This window comes from Colletotrichum aenigma (genome assembly GCF_013390185.1).
Source record: "Colletotrichum aenigma strain Cg56 chromosome Unknown KSG_Cg56_contig10, whole genome shotgun sequence".
NCBI lineage: Eukaryota > Fungi > Ascomycota > Sordariomycetes > Glomerellales > Glomerellaceae > Colletotrichum > Colletotrichum aenigma.
In genome coordinates, this window is record NW_023500916.1 from 2,290,960 (window position 1) to 2,311,407 (window position 20,448).

At 54.8% G+C, this 20,448-nt stretch overlaps 5 protein-coding genes across 5 annotated transcripts; 3 read left to right on the plus strand and 2 right to left on the minus strand.

Annotated features, from left to right (window-relative positions):
* Window positions 1–286: 286 nt before the first annotated feature.
* Window positions 287–1,051, minus strand: CGCA056_v014499 (uncharacterized protein; the record flags this gene model as incomplete). Its single annotated transcript, XM_037329741.1, has 1 exon — window positions 287–1,051. The coding sequence occupies one exon, from the start codon at window positions 1,049–1,051 to the stop codon at window positions 287–289; it is 765 nt and encodes a 254-aa protein (XP_037172009.1).
* Window positions 1,052–3,847: 2,796 nt separating this feature from the next.
* Window positions 3,848–5,278, plus strand: lgd1 (L-galactonate dehydratase; the record flags this gene model as incomplete). The annotated part of the gene is made up of 2 exons (XM_037329742.1): window positions 3,848–4,003; window positions 4,082–5,278. The coding sequence occupies 2 exons, from the start codon at window positions 3,848–3,850 to the stop codon at window positions 5,276–5,278; spliced, it is 1,353 nt and encodes a 450-aa protein (XP_037172374.1).
* Window positions 5,279–6,369: 1,091 nt separating this feature from the next.
* Window positions 6,370–8,208, plus strand: speE (Polyamine aminopropyltransferase; the record flags this gene model as incomplete). The annotated part of the gene is made up of 3 exons (XM_037329743.1): window positions 6,370–7,397; window positions 7,450–7,753; window positions 7,804–8,208. 3 exons carry the CDS (start codon window positions 6,370–6,372, stop codon window positions 8,206–8,208), a joined length of 1,737 nt encoding a protein of 578 aa, XP_037172186.1.
* Window positions 8,209–8,446: 238 nt separating this feature from the next.
* CGCA056_v014502 (uncharacterized protein) lies at window positions 8,447–9,088 on the minus strand (the record flags this gene model as incomplete). Its single annotated transcript, XM_037329744.1, has 1 exon — window positions 8,447–9,088. One exon carries the CDS (start codon window positions 9,086–9,088, stop codon window positions 8,447–8,449), a length of 642 nt encoding a protein of 213 aa, XP_037172185.1.
* A 3,188-nt stretch (window positions 9,089–12,276) lies between these two features.
* On the plus strand, window positions 12,277–19,450 carry CGCA056_v014503 (uncharacterized protein; the record flags this gene model as incomplete). The annotated part of the gene is made up of 4 exons (XM_037329745.1): window positions 12,277–12,323; window positions 12,476–13,034; window positions 13,092–13,179; window positions 13,227–19,450. 4 exons carry the CDS (start codon window positions 12,277–12,279, stop codon window positions 19,448–19,450), a joined length of 6,918 nt encoding a protein of 2,305 aa, XP_037172184.1.
* Window positions 19,451–20,448: the final 998 nt, after the last annotated feature.

Consider the following 20,448-nt stretch of genomic DNA (forward strand, 5'->3'; position numbering starts at 1 on the left):
TCCTCGCACGTCCTCGGCACCGTGAGAGGGGGCACTTTGTCCACTAACCCCTCAACTCGGTACCTCCCCTGCGTAAGGTACCTACGGGTGTACATCGACAGCCGGGGCAGCCACCTCATTGCAATGAGCGCGGGGTCATTATCGAAAACTTCGATAGATTGAAGAATTCTAGCTTCATGGTATACATTCATTCGTTGGTGTTCTATCTTCCTCACCTTGCCCAAGAAACTGACAAAACTAAGTGTGTATTCTATCTCCGCGTTAATCACTCGTGCATTGGAATATGCTAGTCCGCGCCTGTCGTTTCATAGTGACTCTGGAAGGAATTCGCGTCGTTTGTGAGCTTGTCGTGTAAAGCGTACAGAGCCGCCAGCCATGTGTCGAACATAGGCTCCAAGTGTTGTGCGCCTTCTTTATCCTTGACCTGGTCTCTTAGTCTTTCATACGCCTCAATCATGACCCATATCTGAAGAGATGAAATATCCTCTCCACTTCCCCGCGGCCGTTCTATCATGACCGTCGAAAGCTCTCGCGCCAGAAGGTCCGTACAGATTTGCAGGCTGAGGTTGTGGTCTGGCGCAGGAAATTCCGAGCTGCGCTGGACGCGGGCTCGGCTTCTTGGTGGTGGAGTTGGTGGCAAGGATGGCGATGACGGTTCGGGAGAGAAAGACATGGGCTTGAAGTATATGGCCTCTTCGTCAAAGGCGACCAAGGTCCCGTCGTCTGACGTCGGAGAGTGTGCCGAGACATGCCGTCGGTGTGTACGGGCCGGAGACTGGTATACGTCTGGTCTCAAGTCCTCCGAGACCTCTCCAGCGCTGCATGTTGACCGCGCCAACGAAGAACTGGTGTACGAGGATTGTCGCGAGGGCGGCGGATCGGATCGCGTATCGGTGCAGATGGAGTTCGAATCTTGCGACTCAATAAGAGCCTGATATTGCTTGGCAATCAGGTCCACGCTAGACCTGTCGATTTCGACCGGATCTTTGGCACCAGGGGTGCTCTCAAGCTGGCCGATGGTGTAGACGGGTGTTTTTGCGCGGCGTCTCATACTGGATCTTGTGCTAATGGAAGAAGTTGGCGACGCGAGCGAGCTGTCGAGCGAGGGCCTTGGTTTTGAATTGTTGATGGTGAGATGAGATAACTCTGGGATAAGTTCTGGAACTGTTGCTGAAACAGAAGTGTCGAATGAGACTTTGGGGTGATGGGGCGAACGTTTTTGTGTGCTGCTCGTGCGTAGGTATTCGTGCCATTTGGAGTCGCTGAGATCTGGAGATAACCGCAAGGAAGGCTGGCCGACGGTTCCGGCTTGTTGAGCGACTAGTCCGACGGCGGTAGTAAGTTTATTTGACGCAGATGAGTCGACAGGCGCGGGCCGACGTAGTGACGGAAACTTCTTTCGTAACCTGTTCCGTAGACGTGGTGGCTCTGACGATTTGATCGAATCCGAGACTGGCGAGACCAGTGACGGCTCTCGTGAGTGGTTCATTTTGTGTGATGTGTAGCAGCTGGAATGCGAATGACAGAACGGGATATGTCACTGCCCTGGACTGGATGGGTGTGGGATGTGGGCGACTGGACTGTTAATAGTTGAAGACCTTGAGAGCGCAGGAAAGTGTTGGCCGGATTCATAGATGGATGCAGAAATCAGTTCATAGCTGAAAAAGTCATGAGTCTGTCCAAAAGGCAAATGACGTTCGCCGACGTATGTGAGTGGTGTGTGAGAAAGCATGTCCCATGCACATGTCGGTATGGAGGCGAAGGAAGGATGGATGGTTATAGGTGGTGGACAGCAGGAAAGCGAAGACGAACAGAGGCTCAGCAGTGCAGGTATCCGCGCGTACGGATGACAGGATATGCATGTACAATGATGGAGTTGTGTGGATATCCAGGCAAGAAAGCGCAAAACAAGATTTGACGAGAAGAGAGGCTAAGCTCAAATGCTCACATCAGTCAACCTGGGAAACCGAGTGTGGGCGACGCATCTTTGGCGGACAACGCATAACAAGTGGCTCGACTCGACCTGCTGCAGGGATATGATGACAAGCAGGCAGGCCGCAAGCAAGGCGTAGAAGCTCGCACTGCCTTCGCGAGGCGGTACTGCGGTACTGCTTATCGACAGGCCATCGATATGGTGGTCCAGAAGCATGGATAAGCAGCCGAGACATGGTGGATGCATCCTTGTCCCCACGTCATTGTCGCCCACTTGCAGAAGTGACGCGGGGGGGATACAGAGAAAAAAGTGCGTTCGAGGCTCACTTGTCGCCAAGGTTTGCAGGGAAGCAGCGCGTCTGGTGGAGGGGGTGAAGACCCCGATCGCGGACAAGGGTATGTATCTTTGGATCTCCTTGGTAGACAGAGTTCGCACTCGCCCAAAGAAAAGACAGGACGACCCAGCTCGGAGTCTCTGTAAGATGATGGATGGAGTTGGGACCAGACGAGAAACAAGATGCAAGGCGGCTGGCCGATCAGTGTTGCAGAGCAAACAGCATCATCACAGGCCTCTGACGACTACCTTAGGTTGGGTGAAGGAAGGATAATGGACGGGGAACATTGAGAGTCTTGCGTGGGAATGTGTCGGAGCTGCACAGTGTCTCCCCGGAACCGGCATCAGGTCGATCTGCGGCCTCACTGGTGAAGGTCGGAACACACTCGATTGGCTGATGTCATCAAGACCCTCGCCTTCTCCGTCTTTTCTCTGTGAAGTTCCCGTCTCAGGTTCCGTCTTCGCCGAGTCATTGCTCCGGGCCGACACCGTCACCGAAGCCGCCAGCGCCATTGGCTCTACAATGTACTGCGTAGTTGTGCGCCAAGAAGTGCAAACAATCGGAGCTTCTTCCGGCACAAGCTCTTGCCCTCCCGGCCCAGACTTCAACGAATCGCCATCTCTAAGACAAGGTTTCGAGATCTGCCGCTCGCCCGCCTATTTGCACGGCCTTCCATGTTCTACCTGCCCAGCAGGCTTTGGAGTCGCGTACGCAGTAGAAGATGGCTCGATTGATAGCTCAACCCGCCACTTGGCGATTAGGTTGGCTTCAACGTGATTTTGGCAGGTCGCGTAAAGCCACTGGAGATGCTCTGCTAGCCCATCAGAGGGGACGTCGGAGATTAACATGCGCACGGCAAACCACGTTGTCTCCGAGGCTCTCACGGCTATCGTGGTCCTTGATCGTGCAGATGGACTGATGCCAAGTCTACCTAACTCGGAAGTACAAAATCAAGCCAAACTACTGTGCAGTACATTCCTACTTACCTTACCTAACCTAGTCGATAGTCTCCGAAATGCCGGGGAACACAGCTGAGTCCGCTTGCCTAGGCGAGAAGACGAAATATTTTTTCCGCAAAATGGTCAACCATCAACACACATCTCCATGCAGAGGATGCCGAACAAGCGCGGGCTGGGGAGGAGACGGAAGAATTGTTCCATCAATCAGAGGCAGCCAAAGCTGGGGGAGCCAGGGCCGGTTCGTTCTGGCGCTGCCCCCGCGCTGGCAGGCGGCCTTCAGGCCGGGGGTCACAGGTGTCTACGGCCAGAAGCCCCACCAAACAGACCCCACGCACCGTTCTCATCTCCACGTCCACGTCCACGTCCACGACCCCTCCGCCGCGGCCTGCCCCTCCCCCTCTCTCCCTCCAGCCCATACGACCCAATTCCAGACTCGGGGTAAAGTGTCGTGGTCCCTGCTGGTCACCGGTTGGCTAGGTGGGGGAAATTGCTTCCTAGACACTATATAACTCGAGATTTCTCTCTCCCATGGCCTCGGGGTTTGATCGCTTGCTCTGTTGTCCCTCACCAGCTCCCCTCCTTCATCCCCTCCCATCTCAGTTTCCCCCCTAAGCCGCCATCATGACCGAAATTACCATTACAGGCTGGACCACGCGCGATGTGCGCTTTCCCACATCTCTCGACAAAACCGGCTCTGATGCCATGAACGCCGCTGGTGACTACTCGGCCGCTTACTGCATTCTTGAGACCGACTCCAAATTCTCTGGCCACGGAATGGTGCGTAAGAATCATCCCCCCCCCAAATTTCACAGTTGGAGTTGAGGGACACAACCGCTGACAAGAACTTCTCTGCAGACCTTTACTATCGGCCGAGGCAACGACATTGTGTGCAAAGCCATTGACTATCTGGTTGAGCGTATCAAGGGCAAAAAGCTGTCCGAGCTGGTATCCAACTGGGGCCAGACCTGGAGATACCTCGTGAACGACAGCCAGCTGAGATGGATTGGTCCTGAGAAAGGCGTTATTCACCTCGCCCTTGGCTCCGTAGTGAACGCCATCTGGGATCTCTGGGCCAAGGTGCTGGGCAAGCCGGTCTGGCGCATCGTCGCGGACATGACCCCGGAGGAGTTCGTCAGCTGCATTGACTTCCGATACATCACCGACGCCATCACACCCGAGGAGGCTATCCAGCTCCTCAAGGAGCAGGAGCCGACGAAGGCTCAGCGCATCAAGGACGCCGAGAACAGCCGCGCCGTCCCGGCTTACACCACCAGTGCCGGATGGCTTGGCTACGGAGAGGACAAGATGAAGGGCCTGTTGCAGGAGACCCTCGGCAAGGGTTACCGCCACTTCAAGCTCAAGGTGGGCAGCAGTGTCGAGCAAGACAAGAGACGTCTGGGCATTGCTCGTGAGGTCATTGGTTACGATAGCGGCAACATCCTCATGGTCGACGCCAACCAGGTCTGGTCTGTGCCTGAGGCCATTGAGTACATGAAGCAGCTTAAAGAGTTCAAGCCGTGGTTCATCGAGGAGCCCACGTCTCCCGACGACATCCTCGGCCACAAGGCCATCCGTGAGGCCCTCAAGCCCTACGGCATCGGTGTTGCCACCGGCGAGATGTGTCAGAACCGCGTTATCTTCAAGCAGCTCCTCATGTCTGGTGCCATTGACATCTGCCAGATTGATGCCTGCCGCATGGGTGGCGTCAACGAGGTCCTCGCGGTCTTGTTGATGGCCAAGAAGTTCAACGTCCCCATCGTCCCTCACTCCGGCGGTGTCGGCCTCCCAGAGTACACCCAGCACCTGAGCACCATCGACTACGTTGTCGTCAGTGGCAAGCTCTCCGTTCTTGAGTACGTCGACCACCTCCACGAGCACTTCCTCCATCCTTCCGTCATCAAGGATGGATACTACCAGACCCCCTTGGAGCCTGGCTACAGTGTCGAAATGAAGGCAGACAGCATGGACAAATTCAGCTACCCTGGTCAATCTGGTGTCAGCTGGTGGACCAGTGACGAGGCCAAGCCTATCCTCGAGGGTGAGAAGATTTGATTCATCGAGGTCTTGGCACACACGGCGTCGAATTCAAGGGGTCAAGTTGGCGAATACTTGTCCGCAGGGCAACGATGGCATCCTGCATGGTCGCTATTTGCTGACCATCCTTCTTAACGAAATAATGGCATGAAAAGGGGGAGGGGTCTGGCCAAGAAGGCCAGTCTGCAGGGCAACGATGGCATCCTGCATAGCCCAAGGAAAGACTCTGGCTGTCCTTGTGCATCAGGCAAGGCAGATGCGTTACTGCGGCATTGAAAAGGGGGTTTGGCGAAGAGAGCCATTCCGCAGGGCAACGATGGCATCCTGCATGGCACAGATCATGCCTTGTGCCCATCCCAAATAAGCGATTTCTATCCTTGTTTTTATGTTTTGGGAAGATATTACAAAAAGGGGGGTTTGGCTAAAGGAGCCATTCCGCAAGGCAACGATGGCATCTTGTATAGCATGAGCGAAGAAGCTCACTATCCCGCAACGATAACGAAATAATGAGCAGGGACTTTGTGTCCTTAAATGACCCTGGTCTTTTTCCCTTTTTTTCTTTTTTTTGTCCTTGATTGCGACGAAAAGTGATCCGTATGCTTGCTGGACTGCACCGCCATACATCGTGCGGTCAAGCCACACATAGAGGAACGGTGTGGCGCACAAAAGAAACTGCTGTGAATGAAAGGATGGGCTGAGGAGACGTTTCAAAACGCGCGAGGATAGCAACAGACAACCCCTTCTGCCCACAGCGCATGTCGCATGTCAAAACACGACCTGGACTTTTTGTGAAGTTTTAGCTCGAGTCGAAGAAGCAGAGAGCTGTAACAGCAGGCTGTTGAATGCCAGATAATCCTTTTTCCCCTCTGTCTCTATAGGTTTGCTATTGCTGCTCTTGCGCGCTGATTATCCACTGAATCCCCGCTGAAGGTTGCTCCTGTCCCTGAGCTGAGCTCCAACGAAGCTTGACCCCGGACGCTCATCCTCCTCCACTTCCGATTTCATATCTGTTCTTTCGGATTTGATCCGACTGCATCTTCACGTCAACCTCGACTCACCTTCTCGCTTCCTTGCTCGCTTTCAGACGGCATCACCAATCCTCGCACAAAATGCCACCGAAACCTAAAGTCTCCGTCGCCAACGACTCCGACGCTTTCACGCCAGAGCGGTTCGAGAAGGAGCTCAAGACATTAGCAGCGAAGGCCAAGGGTGAGACCAAGGGCAAATTCTTCAAGGAGCAGGCTTCCACATACATCAAGACCACCATCCTTCTCACATTGGCGGCTATCTACAGCAATGTCTCTCAGCTGGCGCTTTCTCCCGTCTACGGCTCGATTCCGTCGTCGATATATCATGCGAAACTCGTCATGGTGGCGTGTTTCTTTGGCTGGTCGGGTAACGTACTTCTGAATCGCACGCTGCCATTCAAGACAGCAAAACTGCTACCTGTCATTGCTCTCACGATTCCGACAATCCAGTTTTACCTGTACAAGACCAGCGCAACTCTCACGGCGCATTGGGGCCCTTTGGCCACTGAGGCTGTCACTCTGTTTCCTCTGATCTTGGTATCCGTCAGTTGTGTGGCGACTGAACTGGAGAAGGCAGACCTGTCGAAGTTGCCCAAGTTTATGGCCGACGCAGGTCCCGGCCTTGGATCATGGGGACTCTTCAAGTTCATGGAGAAATTGTCGGGAGACTATTTGCAGGCGTATATCGGCAAATCGTTTTTTCAGACCCGCATTGGCCTGGAAGCGTTGCTTGCGGCCGCATACTCTGTCTACGCTCCCTCAAAGCTTCTCTTGTTTGCTATTCCGACTGTCCTACACACCGCTGTGCTCAACACCCATGCCCTAACTCCCATGGCAGCTGCCTCGCTCAACAGTACCTTACTGGCAGACGACTGGTTTCTCTTGGACCGTAAAGAATCCATTACCGGATATGTTTCAGTACTCGAGAGTATCAAGGACGGCTATCGGGTGTTGAGATGTGATCACTCGCTCCTAGGCGGTGAATGGGTCAGACACAAAGGACGTATCCTTGCCGAGCCCATCTACGGAGTTTTCGTCATGCTCGAGGCTGTCCGCCTCGTCAAGACCAAGAATCCCGTGCCTGACAACGAGGCTAAGGCTCTCAACATGTAAGTCGCTATCCGCCAGAGCCAACCCCACTTGAAGTTGACCGAGAGATAGCGGCCTTGGTATCGGTACAACCCCCGGTGCTCTGATTGCCCATGGCATTGACACCACAATTGTTGAGATCGATCCGGTTGTTCACGAGTTTGCTTCCAAGTACTTTGACCTGCCTTCCAACCACACTCCCGTCATTGCGGATGCTGTGAGCTACACTGCAAAGCTCGTCGACGACCCTAGTGCCAGATACGACTACATCGTTCACGACGTCTTCACTGGAGGCGCCGAGCCTGTCCCGTTGTTCACCCTCGAGTTCTTACAAGGCCTGAACTCCCTTTTGAAGCCTGACGGCGTTATTGCAATCGTAAGTTTTTCTGCTAGTGCATGATGGCCCGCGTTTCTAAAACAACGCAGAACTATGCTGGAGACTTCCTGCATCCGGCGCCCAAGCTTGTCGTCGACACCATCAGGGAGGTTTTCCCGTCGTGCCGCATTTTCCGGGAATCGGAGCACCCCAGCAAGAAGAAAATTCAGGAGGAAGGCCAGGACTTCACCAACATGGTCATCTTCTGCAAGAAGACTAGCGGCAAGCTGTTCTTCAGAAAGCCCACCGAGGAAGATTTTCTCGCCAGCCGGAGTCGTCAAGTCTTCCTGCAACCCCGCCACGAGGTCCTGCCCAAGCATTTCCTGGATGGCGACTTCGGTTTGCTGAGAAACAATGCCACTGAACAACTGACCAAGTGGCATGAAAAGAGCGCCCTGGGGCATTGGGAGGTCATGCGTGTCGTGTTGCCCGCATTTATCTGGGAGAACTGGTGATCACGTCGGTTTGAGTACATTGGCGAGATTGCTATATTCACGGATACTGTAGATTGTATATACTGTGGAAGCTGTACATATGTTTGTGTCGGGGACATTGCAGGAGAAAGTACGGACGGGTTCACTCATGCGGAAGTCACTATCCTTTGAATATTTCAACTAGACTGATTGTTTGCTCCCCTTCTCGATAGCCCGGTGGCGCTTGTAGTTCGCGCATTCTCGTCTACCCTTCAGTGTCTCATGCTTCTCCGGGCCCGCCTCTCTTGACTGGAACACGGGCTGCCGCCGATTCAGCAAATTCTCGCGTCTCTGAATTGACACTTTTGATAAAATCTGTGATGTACGACGGAGGGTCTACAATATTGTAGGGCCCAGACACAGGCTCACCCATTGTTCTATACACAGGCACGACGCCTGTCCAGACTTTGTTGACAGCCTCTGCGTCATCTCTATCATGTTTCTCGTCTTCAGGTGGCCCGAGCCTCACCTTGGCACTTCCGGTCTCGATGGTGACTTTGAGCACACTGGTAGATGACAGCTCGGCCTTGTTTGGGGGCACTCTTGTGTTGGACCAAGATCCGGGGATGACGCCGTTAGTAATGAGTTCCATGGCGTACAGACGTTCGGCTGGATCTTCCACCACTTTAGCATGGCCGAAGAGCACAGAGGAGCGATAGTTGTAGCTGTGAGAGTTGGGAGTCAAGGCCATGACGAGACCATCAAGGTGGCTGGCAGCAACGCAGACGGGCATGCCGTCTGAAGGGCCACTACCACGGGACGTATTCATCATTCGCGAGGAGACGTAGCCATGAAGATAAAGGTCGAGGACGTCGCCTTCGTCAGCCGATGGTCGAGTGTAAGACCCCATTTGCCCAAGCATTGGTAGGATGCTGGGGAAGGGACTGCTGATATCATTGAAAGAGACATGCAATATGGGGCTGGTGTTTATGATCTTGTGGATCGTGGAAAGTGCGTATGAAGCTGGGAAGCAATGAGTTGATGTCTAAACCACCAAAGCAGATGGGGTGTCACCTCGCGGGCCGTAACGTTTGACAGTGCCAAAAGGCTTCTTCGGATACTCGAGTTCGGTGCGCGGCATGGCAAATATACTGTTAATTACAGAGATGTGGCAAAGTCTAGGACCATCATCGAAGGATGGGTTTCATTGCGTATTTATTATATGTTCGGTTGTACACCTCGTGTAGCGAAGACAGCACCACCACATGATACCAGCGCTCCTTCGAGCGCCCGCGCGATAAGGCTCTATATCAACTTACGCCCTTTACGCCATGTTGTTGACTCATTGGAGAACAACACCGGTGAGCCTGCCCATCAACCGTGTTCGGGCCCGGCGCCGAAGAGCCAGGCATGCGGAGTAAGCCGATGGGGATGGAAGGAAAGGTGTGTGACATAACGCCAAACCGAATCCAGTAGGTCCATCCACGAAACCCCTAATTACAGTGGCCAGCCGTTCATCCTTCTTGGGATGCTCAGATTACGACACGCGCGGTTGGTCAATTGAAGCGTAGGCGGAATGAAGCTGAGGCGGGATTGCCGCTTGAGAAGGGGACGCAAACGGCTGTCACTTTTGCTGGACTGCGAAACTGTACGGCTTTCTGCACATCCCCTGCGCCTCTAAGCGTAGGAAGCGTTGACGTTCATGGGCTGCATTGGACTCGAAGGCTTCGTTTAGCGAACCATGGATGTGACTCATTGTCTGGAGTTCGTGGTTCCGTGAGCTCGATTCTCGTAGTCGAGAGGCAGCGGAAACTTCAGAAACGAAGTCCGACCCGGTCGATACTTGGACCGCCCAGACGGGGACACTGGGAAGTAAGTGATGGAGACAGAACTGAGTGAAAACCTTGACGCACTGCCGGTGACAAAGTCTAAATCGCCGCTGTCTCTTGCGGTATAGGCGGGGTAATGATGACGCCGATCGAGTTCATCCCCAAACGACAGGGCAGCATTCAGACGGCTTAGATATCATTAGGAGTCTGGGCGAAGAATTGTCTGACGGCTTCAAAAGCCCCGGAAGCACTTCCAACATCACCGTTTCGGCGGTCAAGCCTTACCGTAGTTTAATAGGTCGATGATGGATGGATACTATTACAGTATTACAGATGCCTTGCTGGCAATGGATCGACAGAAATTGATATGCCTTTGGAGGTTTAGGTGACAGTGAAGGAACACGGAGGATGGATGTTGGACGAAGCAGAGAAACCAATCATGTTCCCAGGTTCCGTTCGGATTCGGTAGCAGCCGAAACGTAGAGTCAACCCGGCGACCAAAGCTTGTTCGGTGAGGTATTCGAAAGGCAGGTAGGCTGATTAGTATTCGGCAGTCTCTGCTGCATGGCTGCAATATGGATGTCTGTTCGTGTTCTCGTGCACAGGGCAGTGAGTGAGGTACTGCGGTAAACAGCAGCGGCAGCAGCAGCAGCACGTCAGTAACCGCCGCCGCCCCTCGTGCTGTGGCAGAGCATGCAGCAAGGGAACCCTCGCCAGGGAGATCCGCTACCGAGATGCCAAGAGCACCGAAACCCCTGACAAATCTCAGGGACAGCGCTCTTTTCGGAAATGCTTCTCTGTGTATGTGTGTGCGTGTGTGTGAGTGCGTGTGCAAGCCTTTCCGTTGCGCCCATCTTCCAGACTCAACACTTCAGCCCTTTTCCCAAGCTGCTGCATATTTCCCCTGACTCTACCAGCCTCTTCCTTGTGACCTTCTGATTATTCTGTCGCACCTCGGGCGGGCTGGCTATCTCTGCATGATGCAAACACATGTCACTTCCTCAGACCGAGGATCCCTCTGGCCAAGTTGACTTGGCTATTCGTGCTCACCCTCATTGGCAATCATGGGCCGACTCTGGCTGCGTCAAGACTGCAATAGCCCCAAGCTCCTCTCTTGCAAGTTGCCACAGAGGGCAGCAAGTATCCTCAGCCTCAAGACTCGCCCCAAGACTGGAGGAGACTCTTCACGCAAAGTCTGGCCTTCTGCTGTTCCGACGGCCCCCAACCTGCAAGCGTCCAAAAAGAAAAAGAAAAGCAAAAACCAATGAATACAAAGCCACCGAACAGACAAGACGCAGAGGAGGAAAATAGACGAAAAATCGGGCCCATCTCCCGACACCGACCTCTGGCCGGTCCTCGACCCCTCCATTCCGAACATCGTGGGTTTCGATGCTGAAACAGAGTCGACGCACGCCACGCCGTCCTGGTGGATAAACAAGGTTGCGACCCCTGTCAGCCTTGCAGACAATCCAATCGCACCCCCTGACCACTACCGGCATGAACGACGTATCGAGAGATCTCACACAGCACCCTGCCCAAGGCCGGTTTGAGACCCTCTTGTCCTTTTTTTTTCAGGATCTTTACCACTTTGCCCAATTCGCCCCTCTCTTGTCTCTATCGCCTTGGTTGTCCCTGGCTCTGTTCTCGCTTCCTGCTCACCGCGTGCTCCTCCCCTCTGCTTCGTCGCGTCGGACTGGCTTAGACACCCCGGTAGGGTAACATCTGGCTGTCTTTTCTGAGAAAGGTGGCCTGCCACTGCAGTCTCTCGAATTGCCCGTTCCTTGCCCATGATACGTCGTCTCTTCTAGGTTCTCCATTCAAGGTGTCGGTAGTACGGGACCAGCGCGGCAACCCATACACAGACGCAGACACAGACACAGACGCCCTCGAGAGTCGAACGAGCCTCCCTCCCTCCCTCCTTCGCACAGCCTGCACACACACCCCAACTGTCGTCTGTCGGCTACTGTAGTTTCCTTCCCTCTTCGTCTGTGTCCTCCGTTCAAACTCCACTCTCTTGCGTCCCCGACAACTCGAGAGAACGGCTGCCAACTAAGAAAATTGCGCGCTGGACTCCATTTCAGTTTCCTTCATACCATCTATCTGCCACCTCGTGGGGCGTAGCTGGTCATGTTCTCTTCTGCTCAATCATAGGATGCTACCGTAATTCGACAGCACTTCCATGATGATTCGCTTTCTTTCTTAGATCTTACTTCTCGCATTTTCCCATTGACTGGGTTTTCGATTCTATCCCGGCCGGCCCGCGGCGCCGACGACACACGAAATGTTCATTCCAGGAATTGTCCAGGCCCTCGTTGCCGCCCTCACCTTGTCAGTCGCCCGCCTCTCCGCAACCTTGAAGATGGATGTATTTGATGGGGGATGGGACGTCATGAATGACCCTTGAGGGGATAGAAAGAGAGAGGAGATCATGGAATGGGAGGACTCGGGTTCAGGAACAGAGGCTAACCCGCAGTGAATAGTGGCATCGTTCTCAACGCCGCGTCCGCCGCCGTCTTTCTTTTCGCAAAGGGCCATGGCTCAAAGATCTTTCGGGACGGCCTGAGGCTGGTCCTCATCACATTCCTTGCTTCCGCAGCCCTGTGGGCTCAAATCGACTTCGCCGCCCTTACTATCGATCCGACTGCGACCTCCGGGTGCCAAGTCGCCGTAATATTCACTACCATTTTCGACCAGTTGGCCCGTTTCGCCATCGAACAATACCTGCTATGGGCAATCAATTCAAACGCCAAGGCGCCGACGGGCGCCATCATTCCCCAGGCCGTCATTGGAACCCGTTTTGTGCTGGGTGCTGTGTTCGTCGGCTTTCAGAAACCACAGATTGCCACCGTCTGCGTGTCCAAGACCGACGTTTTGCCAATCGGTGTTGTCATCATGGTCACGGACTTTCTCATCATCGGTATGCTCGCCTTCAGGGCGAGCTCTCTCGGTCTCATCGCGGAGGCCCAAAGCGGTCAGGCTGGTGCTCAGGGTAAAAAGGCCGTCCTGTGGATCATGGGTGGACATGGTGCGTGGACTGCAGTGAGTAAAGCTTCGGTTGAGAGCATCAAACTCAGATGACTGATCTCATGGTAACAGGGAAGCATTCCTATGCTGTTAGGTGCAGAGTCTATTGAGCTGATCTTCAGAACCGCCCTGCCCGCGACTGCTCTTTCGCTCCTAGTTGGTGAGTGAACTTCTTGACGATCTCCGGTTCTCAGCTGACTTCCCCAGGAATCATCACCGGGTTTTCTGATTCTCTTCTTCCTCCTCGCCCCCAGCAGATTACTCACCCTGACGCGCAGTCACCGCGTAACATAACCTCCAGCAGAGATCTTGGCACCTCCGATTCCGACTACCCGCCAACCCGGTACGAAGATCTCAAGGCCGGTACCATCACTACCGTGACCACCTTCGGACAACCTAGAGAAGCGCCGCGTCCCGAGATCCAGGCAGGCGCTGGTGGTTCTTTGCCCACCATTGCCGGCTCCGTACCTGGCCAAGCTGCTATCGGTGTCGGAGGGGTTCCTGTCCAGGGTCAACTCTTCCCTCCCATACGTGCGCAGACCGCCCCCGTCCGAGAAGGCAGAAGGTTGGAAAACGCACCGAAGCCGCAGTACAAGAGAAGCATCTTCGATCGAGGAGGGCCTGGCGCAAGCATCAAGAACGCCATCTCCAACCCGATTCTTCAGGAGAGCGGCGAGCGCAACCCTCTCAACAAGATCGCAACCATCGACCTGGCGACCGCCGCACAGAATGACCGGGAGAAAAGGGACAACGACATGGCAACAATGCAAAGATCGCCGAGCTTGATTGCACAACGCCCCGCTCCTCAACCACCAGCGATCACGCCAGAGGAGGCCCTCAAGCGAGCCCAGAGCATGAAGCGTAAAGAGGTTGGCCCGACATCGTCCCCAGCGGCGCCTCAGCCCCTCAAGTCTGCTGGATTGATGTCAAATCCTCCAGCGACAACCTCATCCGCTCAGCTCTCTCCAGGAGTTGAGGAACTGAGGCGGAGATCGCCTCGTCAAATGCCGGAGGCTCTTCCGCCCAAGGAGGAATCTAGGCCGGTCACGCCGCCAAAGTCGGCAGCTCCTCTAAGCTCCGTTTCTCCACCTCGTCCGCCCCGGCCGGAACGACCCCTCAGTCCCTTTGAGACGATGGATAGATCTGGCAGTCAAAAAACCATTGATAGGTCTGTTAGTCAAAGAACGATCGACAGGTCTGCCAGCCAGAAATCAACATCCACCACCGTCCAAGCCATGTCACCTCCAACCGCCCTGGTGCCGCCTCCTCCCCCAAAGAGCGCTGCTCGCCTGACATCACCAAAGAAGGACCTCCCGTCAACATGGCCCATCCAGTCGTCTGTTGATCCGACGATCCGACCATCTAGGAGCAAGCCGTTGTCGCCCAAGAACCAGAACCAGAACAAGAACCAGAGCCAGGACGGCTCTAGTGGGCCAGGTCTACAACGACGACCAACGACGACGGGCTTGCCATCCAACCCCAGAGCGATGACGATGCGACCTCTTCCCAAGGAAGCAATGGTGCCAAATGAACAGACGGTCATGTTCGTGAATAACATTCAGTATAATGACCCGACAGCAGTGCAGAACATCATTCAGGGCGCGGTCAACCAAGCCGCAAAGACTCCTCTTGGGTTGCAGTCCCCCGGTTCAGCGCTGAAGTCATCCGGCTCCGTCGTTCATCGACCACGTCCAATTCCAAGGCAACAGGGTAAGGATCGCTCGGTGTTTCCCGCGGAAGATACTCCCAACCACAAGCGGAGCAAGTCCGGAGGCTCCATCATCAGCAGAAAGTCAATCCTGCTGTCAAATCCGGGGAGCCCTACTCAGTTGCCTCCTCTCCCGCCGCCGCCTAAGAGTGCCGGCAATCCCATTCGGCCGCTGCCTAATGACACGAAGAGCATGACATTCAATGAGAAGATGGACCTCTTTTTTCCCAGGCCGCCCAGCAGCTCCGACGCTGGTTCCAAGGCCAGGGAATCGGTTCCTGAGATGCCGGTTTTGCCCGCAGCTTACAAGATTGAAAACAACGCTATGGTCGAGGGCAAAGGAGGGTGGGATACAGACAGCAGCCGTGTTCAATCAAAGATGTCGTCTGACATCTCCACCAAGACTTCAGTGCGCACACAGAGTATCCTCGATATTGACGAGCCTCAGCATCCCTTGAACTACCCTCGGAACACGTCTAAGTTCAGTGTCGACACTTCGATTGTCACCGGAAGAGGCCTTGCCGAAGATCGCGACTCGTGGATTCCCGATCTGCCCGTTCACGAACGCGCCCAGGGCAAATCATACGACGGAGCCAAGCGCCAGTCGTCTCCGGTCCTTCCTACTCGAAACCCAAGTCTCTCGGAATTCAGCGAGTCGAGAACCCATGACGAGGTTGCGACGACAAACTGGGGATCAATCCATTCGCCTGTCGCTGCTGTGAACCTTCAAGACGTCACGCACATGCCTAAACCCACCTGGATTCAACCACGCGACGTATCGATGATTAGCCACGGTGACGGCAAGGAGGTCATTGACATTATGTTGGACGCTTCTGTAGAGCACGAGAGAGACTTCGTGCCTTCTACACAGGACGGACCAGCCGATCTCCCTGACGTGAGTGTCGCCAATCGGGGCGCCCGTTGGCACCGTCGTATTGGCGACGAGTGCGTGACGTTCTCGGAGCGTAAGGAGAAGGTCAACTCACGTCGGATGCCACCGCCAACACCACTGCAGCTCAAGTCGCCTTCTAGGAGGATGAATGCTGTGGTGCTGCAGGTGGCGGAGCCGTCTCCGCTGGAGTCGCCGCAGCACGCCTACGAGATGATCCAGGCGCAACTCAAGAAGCTCGAGGAACCCAACAGGGACTCGTATGAGAGCCAGGGACAAAGAATCCGCCTCCTCGAGTCTCTCGAAGCTGAAATGGGTCAGCAAGAAAACCAATGGCACGAGATGCAGCATGGCCTTAGCCGCGATTCCTTCTCCACGAATGGGACGACTTCTGTTCGCAACTCGCAGCAAGAGCCGTCGAATGTCAGTGTGCATTCGAGGGATTCTTCCCTGCACTCCCACATTGCGGCAGATCGACGCGCATCGCGTCGCGCTCGGATGCAGAGCGGAGCTAGCCTGAACAAGTCGTCGTACGAAGACCTCAGAAGCGCCGCCTCATCCAGCTCCTCCAACGACAATCGCACTAGCCTCTGGCAACGGCGACTCAACGACGCGCAGATGGAGTATATGGAGAATGCGACCGAACTATTGGCCAAGCGGAATCTCAATTTCTTGTCTGTCTCAAAGGCGCGTGTAAGTGCGCAGTTGGGTAGTCCTACCCCACCGGACACCGACGAGTCCGAGGGCGTCGACGCTCAGATTCTCGCGACGCTCATGCCGAAGGAGCGAGCTGCACCAGAGGGACATCTTTGGGCACCCGTCTCGCCGCTATCTTCTGAGCGCGAACCAGCGCTGCTCTGGGCCCCGACCCACGATGTTGCGAGCGAGCCCACTCAAAGCGGACAAGCTGCCGTCGTGCTCCCTGGACTATCAGTCCGCCCTGCCGCGCGCAAGACCTCCGAGCCTCTGGTCATCGAGAGCTTCCAATTATGGCAGTCGGATCACACTGCCGCTAAAAAGCTGCGCAACTCTTTCACCAAGTCCCTCTGGCGAGCTTCGTTTGTTGCTGAGCCTCCCAAGACCCAGGCTCGTCCCCTCACACAGCGACCCCCAAGGCGAAGCAAGCGCATCACCGCCCTTCCTGATATTCTTGAGAACCCCGAGCCGCTTCCAGACAAGCGCGGCACCCTTGGCATCTTCCAGTTCCCTTGGGGCGAGAAGTCAGATACTGCGACTGTCCAACCGCGACCCCGCCAAATGTTCATGGCCATGCCTGGTACCATGTCCACCGGAGGATCAGCAGTCCGCGCGGCTCTGGAGGCTCGCGCGCAACAGCTCCAGGCTCAGGAATACTCTTCCTCGTTCTTCGACGACTATGACGAGGAAGAGGAGGGCGACGATGAGGTGTCGGACATTGACGAGGATGATGAGAGTGACGACGGTTTCGATGAGACCACGCTGTGGGAGATTGCCAGTCTCTTGCAGTCGGACCAAGTTCCCTCCAAGAACAGCCTGCTCCCCCAGCCGCAATACTACCGTCCCGACTCCCTCGTTGAGGACGAGTACGTTTCCCAGGGTTCCTCTGAGTATCCCTCCGAGGACGAGAAAACGGCCAATGATGAAGACGATACCAAGCATGACTCCATGGTTATTACTGTTGCTGCCGAAGAAGTGCGGTCGTCGCCCGAGACGTCGTCCCTGCTTTGGACCGGAAAGCCCAAGCGTTTCGTTAGTGTCCGTCTCCCACCAGGGCTGCCGCAGCCTGACGCACGTACTTGGACAGCGTATATGGATACGATGAACGCTCCTCCTCGTATCCAGACTCAGCTTCTTGAACCTGCAATCATCCACAGCAATGATCTCTGGATCGCTCCTCTGAAGCTCGTCGAAACATCGAACAGCGGCACCCTCTGGACACGATCGCAGCTCAAGACAATGGCGACGCCGGTGACCAAGCCTCAGACCATGAAGAGCTTGTGGGCCGCTTCTCCTACAATCGTCGAGACGGAGGCCACGGGTCTCTTCAACATTGACTACAAGCGCATCACCTTCAGGACAACTTCTGCGTCTCCCGTTGGCCTGACCGTGTCGTCGACCGCTCGCGTTATTGTTGAAGCACTCCCTACTCTGACCTCAAACAGCCTCTGGACATCGCCATGGACACCAGCCAAGTCTCTCTGGAATGCCCCCGCCGTCATTGTCGAGGTGGTATACGAGGGACTTTTCGATGCCGGCCACAAGCGCGCAACTTTCAAGACTACCTCTGCCTTGCCCATTGGTGTAAGCATGTCGTCGACGGCACGTGTGAGCTTTGAAGCTCTTCCTTCCCTCACTTCCACCAGCCTTTGGATTGCCTCCCCCACCAAGCCTGTTGTACACGATTGGATCTCCGTTGCTTCAGCAAGGCCCAGCTCACCTTCAAATGCCGGCTCATCTGGCCGATCAACACCCAGCCTGGACACAGCTTCAACGCGGTCAGTTGTATCGGAAGCCGTGTCCGAGTTCGAACCACTCCCGGAGGTGCCTGTCAAGAAACCCACCTGGTGGGAGAACGAATCCGACAAGCCCCAGGAACCACTTCGCCGTACTGAAGCTAGCTCCGCAGACTGGGAAGCTGCACTGAACGAGGCTATCGGAGAAATATCAGCTTCGGCTCCTCTTGTCCGAACCATTGCCAGCCCCGCTGAATGGGTTGACGCTCTGAACAAAGCCATCTCTGCCTCTGCGACCCCTGCTAATCTCACCCGCAACGAGGCTAGCCCTGAGCAGTGGCAGGAAGCTTTAAATGAGGCCATCGCTGCATCCGCCTACCCTGTCGAAGCGCCTTTCGAGCAAGAGGTCGAGCAGCCTCGATTCGTTGAGCAGTTCAACTTTGAACAACAACCGTATGCCGAGCAGCCCGAATTTGAGCAGCAGCCGTACTACGAGCAGCAACAACTCGAGCAGCAGGCATACGAGCAACAACAGTTCGAGCAGCAGGAGTATGAGCGACGCTTGTACGAGCAACAGCAGTATGAGCAGCGTCTTTTCGAGCAGCAGCAATATAATCAGAGACTGCTCGAGCAACAGATGTATCAGCAGCAACAATACTACCAGCAGCAACGGTTCGAGCCTCAGTTTGAGACACAGTACGATGAGCAGTATGAGCAGCCCGCCGAGCCGCAATTCGAGCAGCGAGCCGAGCCCGAGATCTTCCTCCAACCGACGCAGTACGTACAGCCTGCGCGCGAGGCCGATACCGAGTCTGAGTATTACCCGGAGCCCGAGTTCGAGCCTGCGCCGTCTCCCTTGCCCATGAGCACAACTACCACGTCTCTGTGGTCCGCGCCCGAGGTGACAAATCCGGAGGAAAACAGAAACATGTGGACTCTGCCCGCGAAGCCTTTCCGTCACTCTTTCGACGCCACTCCCCTGACGCCAGAGGACTCCGAATCTCGCGAGTTGCGTCTCAAGCGAACCAAGGCCCAGACTCGCACCACCGGGCTCGTCAGCTTTGAGGGCCACTCCATGTGGACGCAGTCCGCGCCTACAACACCCATCGTTCCCATGTGGTCGGCTCCAAAGGTCATCATTCCCAAAGACAACGGCATCATGTGGATTGCTCCCATGAAGCCGGCGCTGCACGCCTACGACTCCGCGCCATTGACCCCCGAGGATTCTGAGTCCCGTTACCTGCGACTCAAGCGTACGCAGACGCGGTCCGCCCCCGATGCTGTGAGTTTCGCGGGTCACTCCATGTGGAACCGCTTCTATGGCGAGGAGCTTCAGCGCGTCGTGCCCCTCGGCGGTGGCCACAACTGGATCGCCGGTGCCCCGTCCAAGCCCGCCTCCTAGGTTGCTTTCCGCTACTGAACCAACACACACACACACACACACAACTCCACGGAGGGGTGATCTTCTGCTGGATATCTACTACTGCTATCTTGGGTTATGGATAAGGGGAAAAAAGAAGAAGAGAACAGATGGTCCACGGTTTCAGCGTGATGATGTACGAAGATCAAAAAGTGATCCGAAGAAGAAGGAACAGCGATCGATTTGTCGGATTTAACTGCACTCATACATACCATACGCACACAAAACATCGTGTGTGTTTTCCCTTGTCTTTCTTTTTCCAAATATCATGTATCTGCTCTTCAGGCTTCAGGCTCCTCCTACTCCTGGATATACCCCCTGCCTTCTATTCAGATTGTATTGCGCGTGTCATCCGGCATCTCGTGCTGGTGGTTTCTCCCGCATCAGTTGCAGGAAATGAGAACACCGCATCATACTCCCTAATGCGGCTTCTCGGAGCCTATCCAATCTCTTCAACCTATTTTCCTCGTTTTACTTTCAGTCCGATCGAGCGGGAAACGAGTAATGTTTCCTCTCATGTATCACTAGGAATAAAATTTCAGAATGTTCATCTGCTTCAGCCCGACCGGCAAGACAGCTGCTAGAAGGTTCAGGTCTTCCAAGTGCACTGCACGGCGTACAACTCAACGTGACGATATTCTCAGCTGCAGACGTGACTTGGACAGTCATGAGAGAGATGAAAATCTCCACTGGGCAGGTGAAGTTGCTTGTTGTCAAAACCTGAAGGTCGATAATGCATTTGTGAAGAAGCTACCTATGTGTAAACCCTACCCGCTAGCAAACCTTCCCTTCTACTATTCAGTTCGTCCAGTCCAGGCCAACCTTTGTAAGAAACCAATCCCGTATCCCATTCCTTTTCCGTAAAACTATTGTATTAATTTTTGACCGTAATCCCACCTAAGGTCTTTTCGGCTTTTGACGCGATCCCGACATGTTCCTCCGTCCTGGCAGAGACACATCTTCGTGGGTGGGTAGGGATG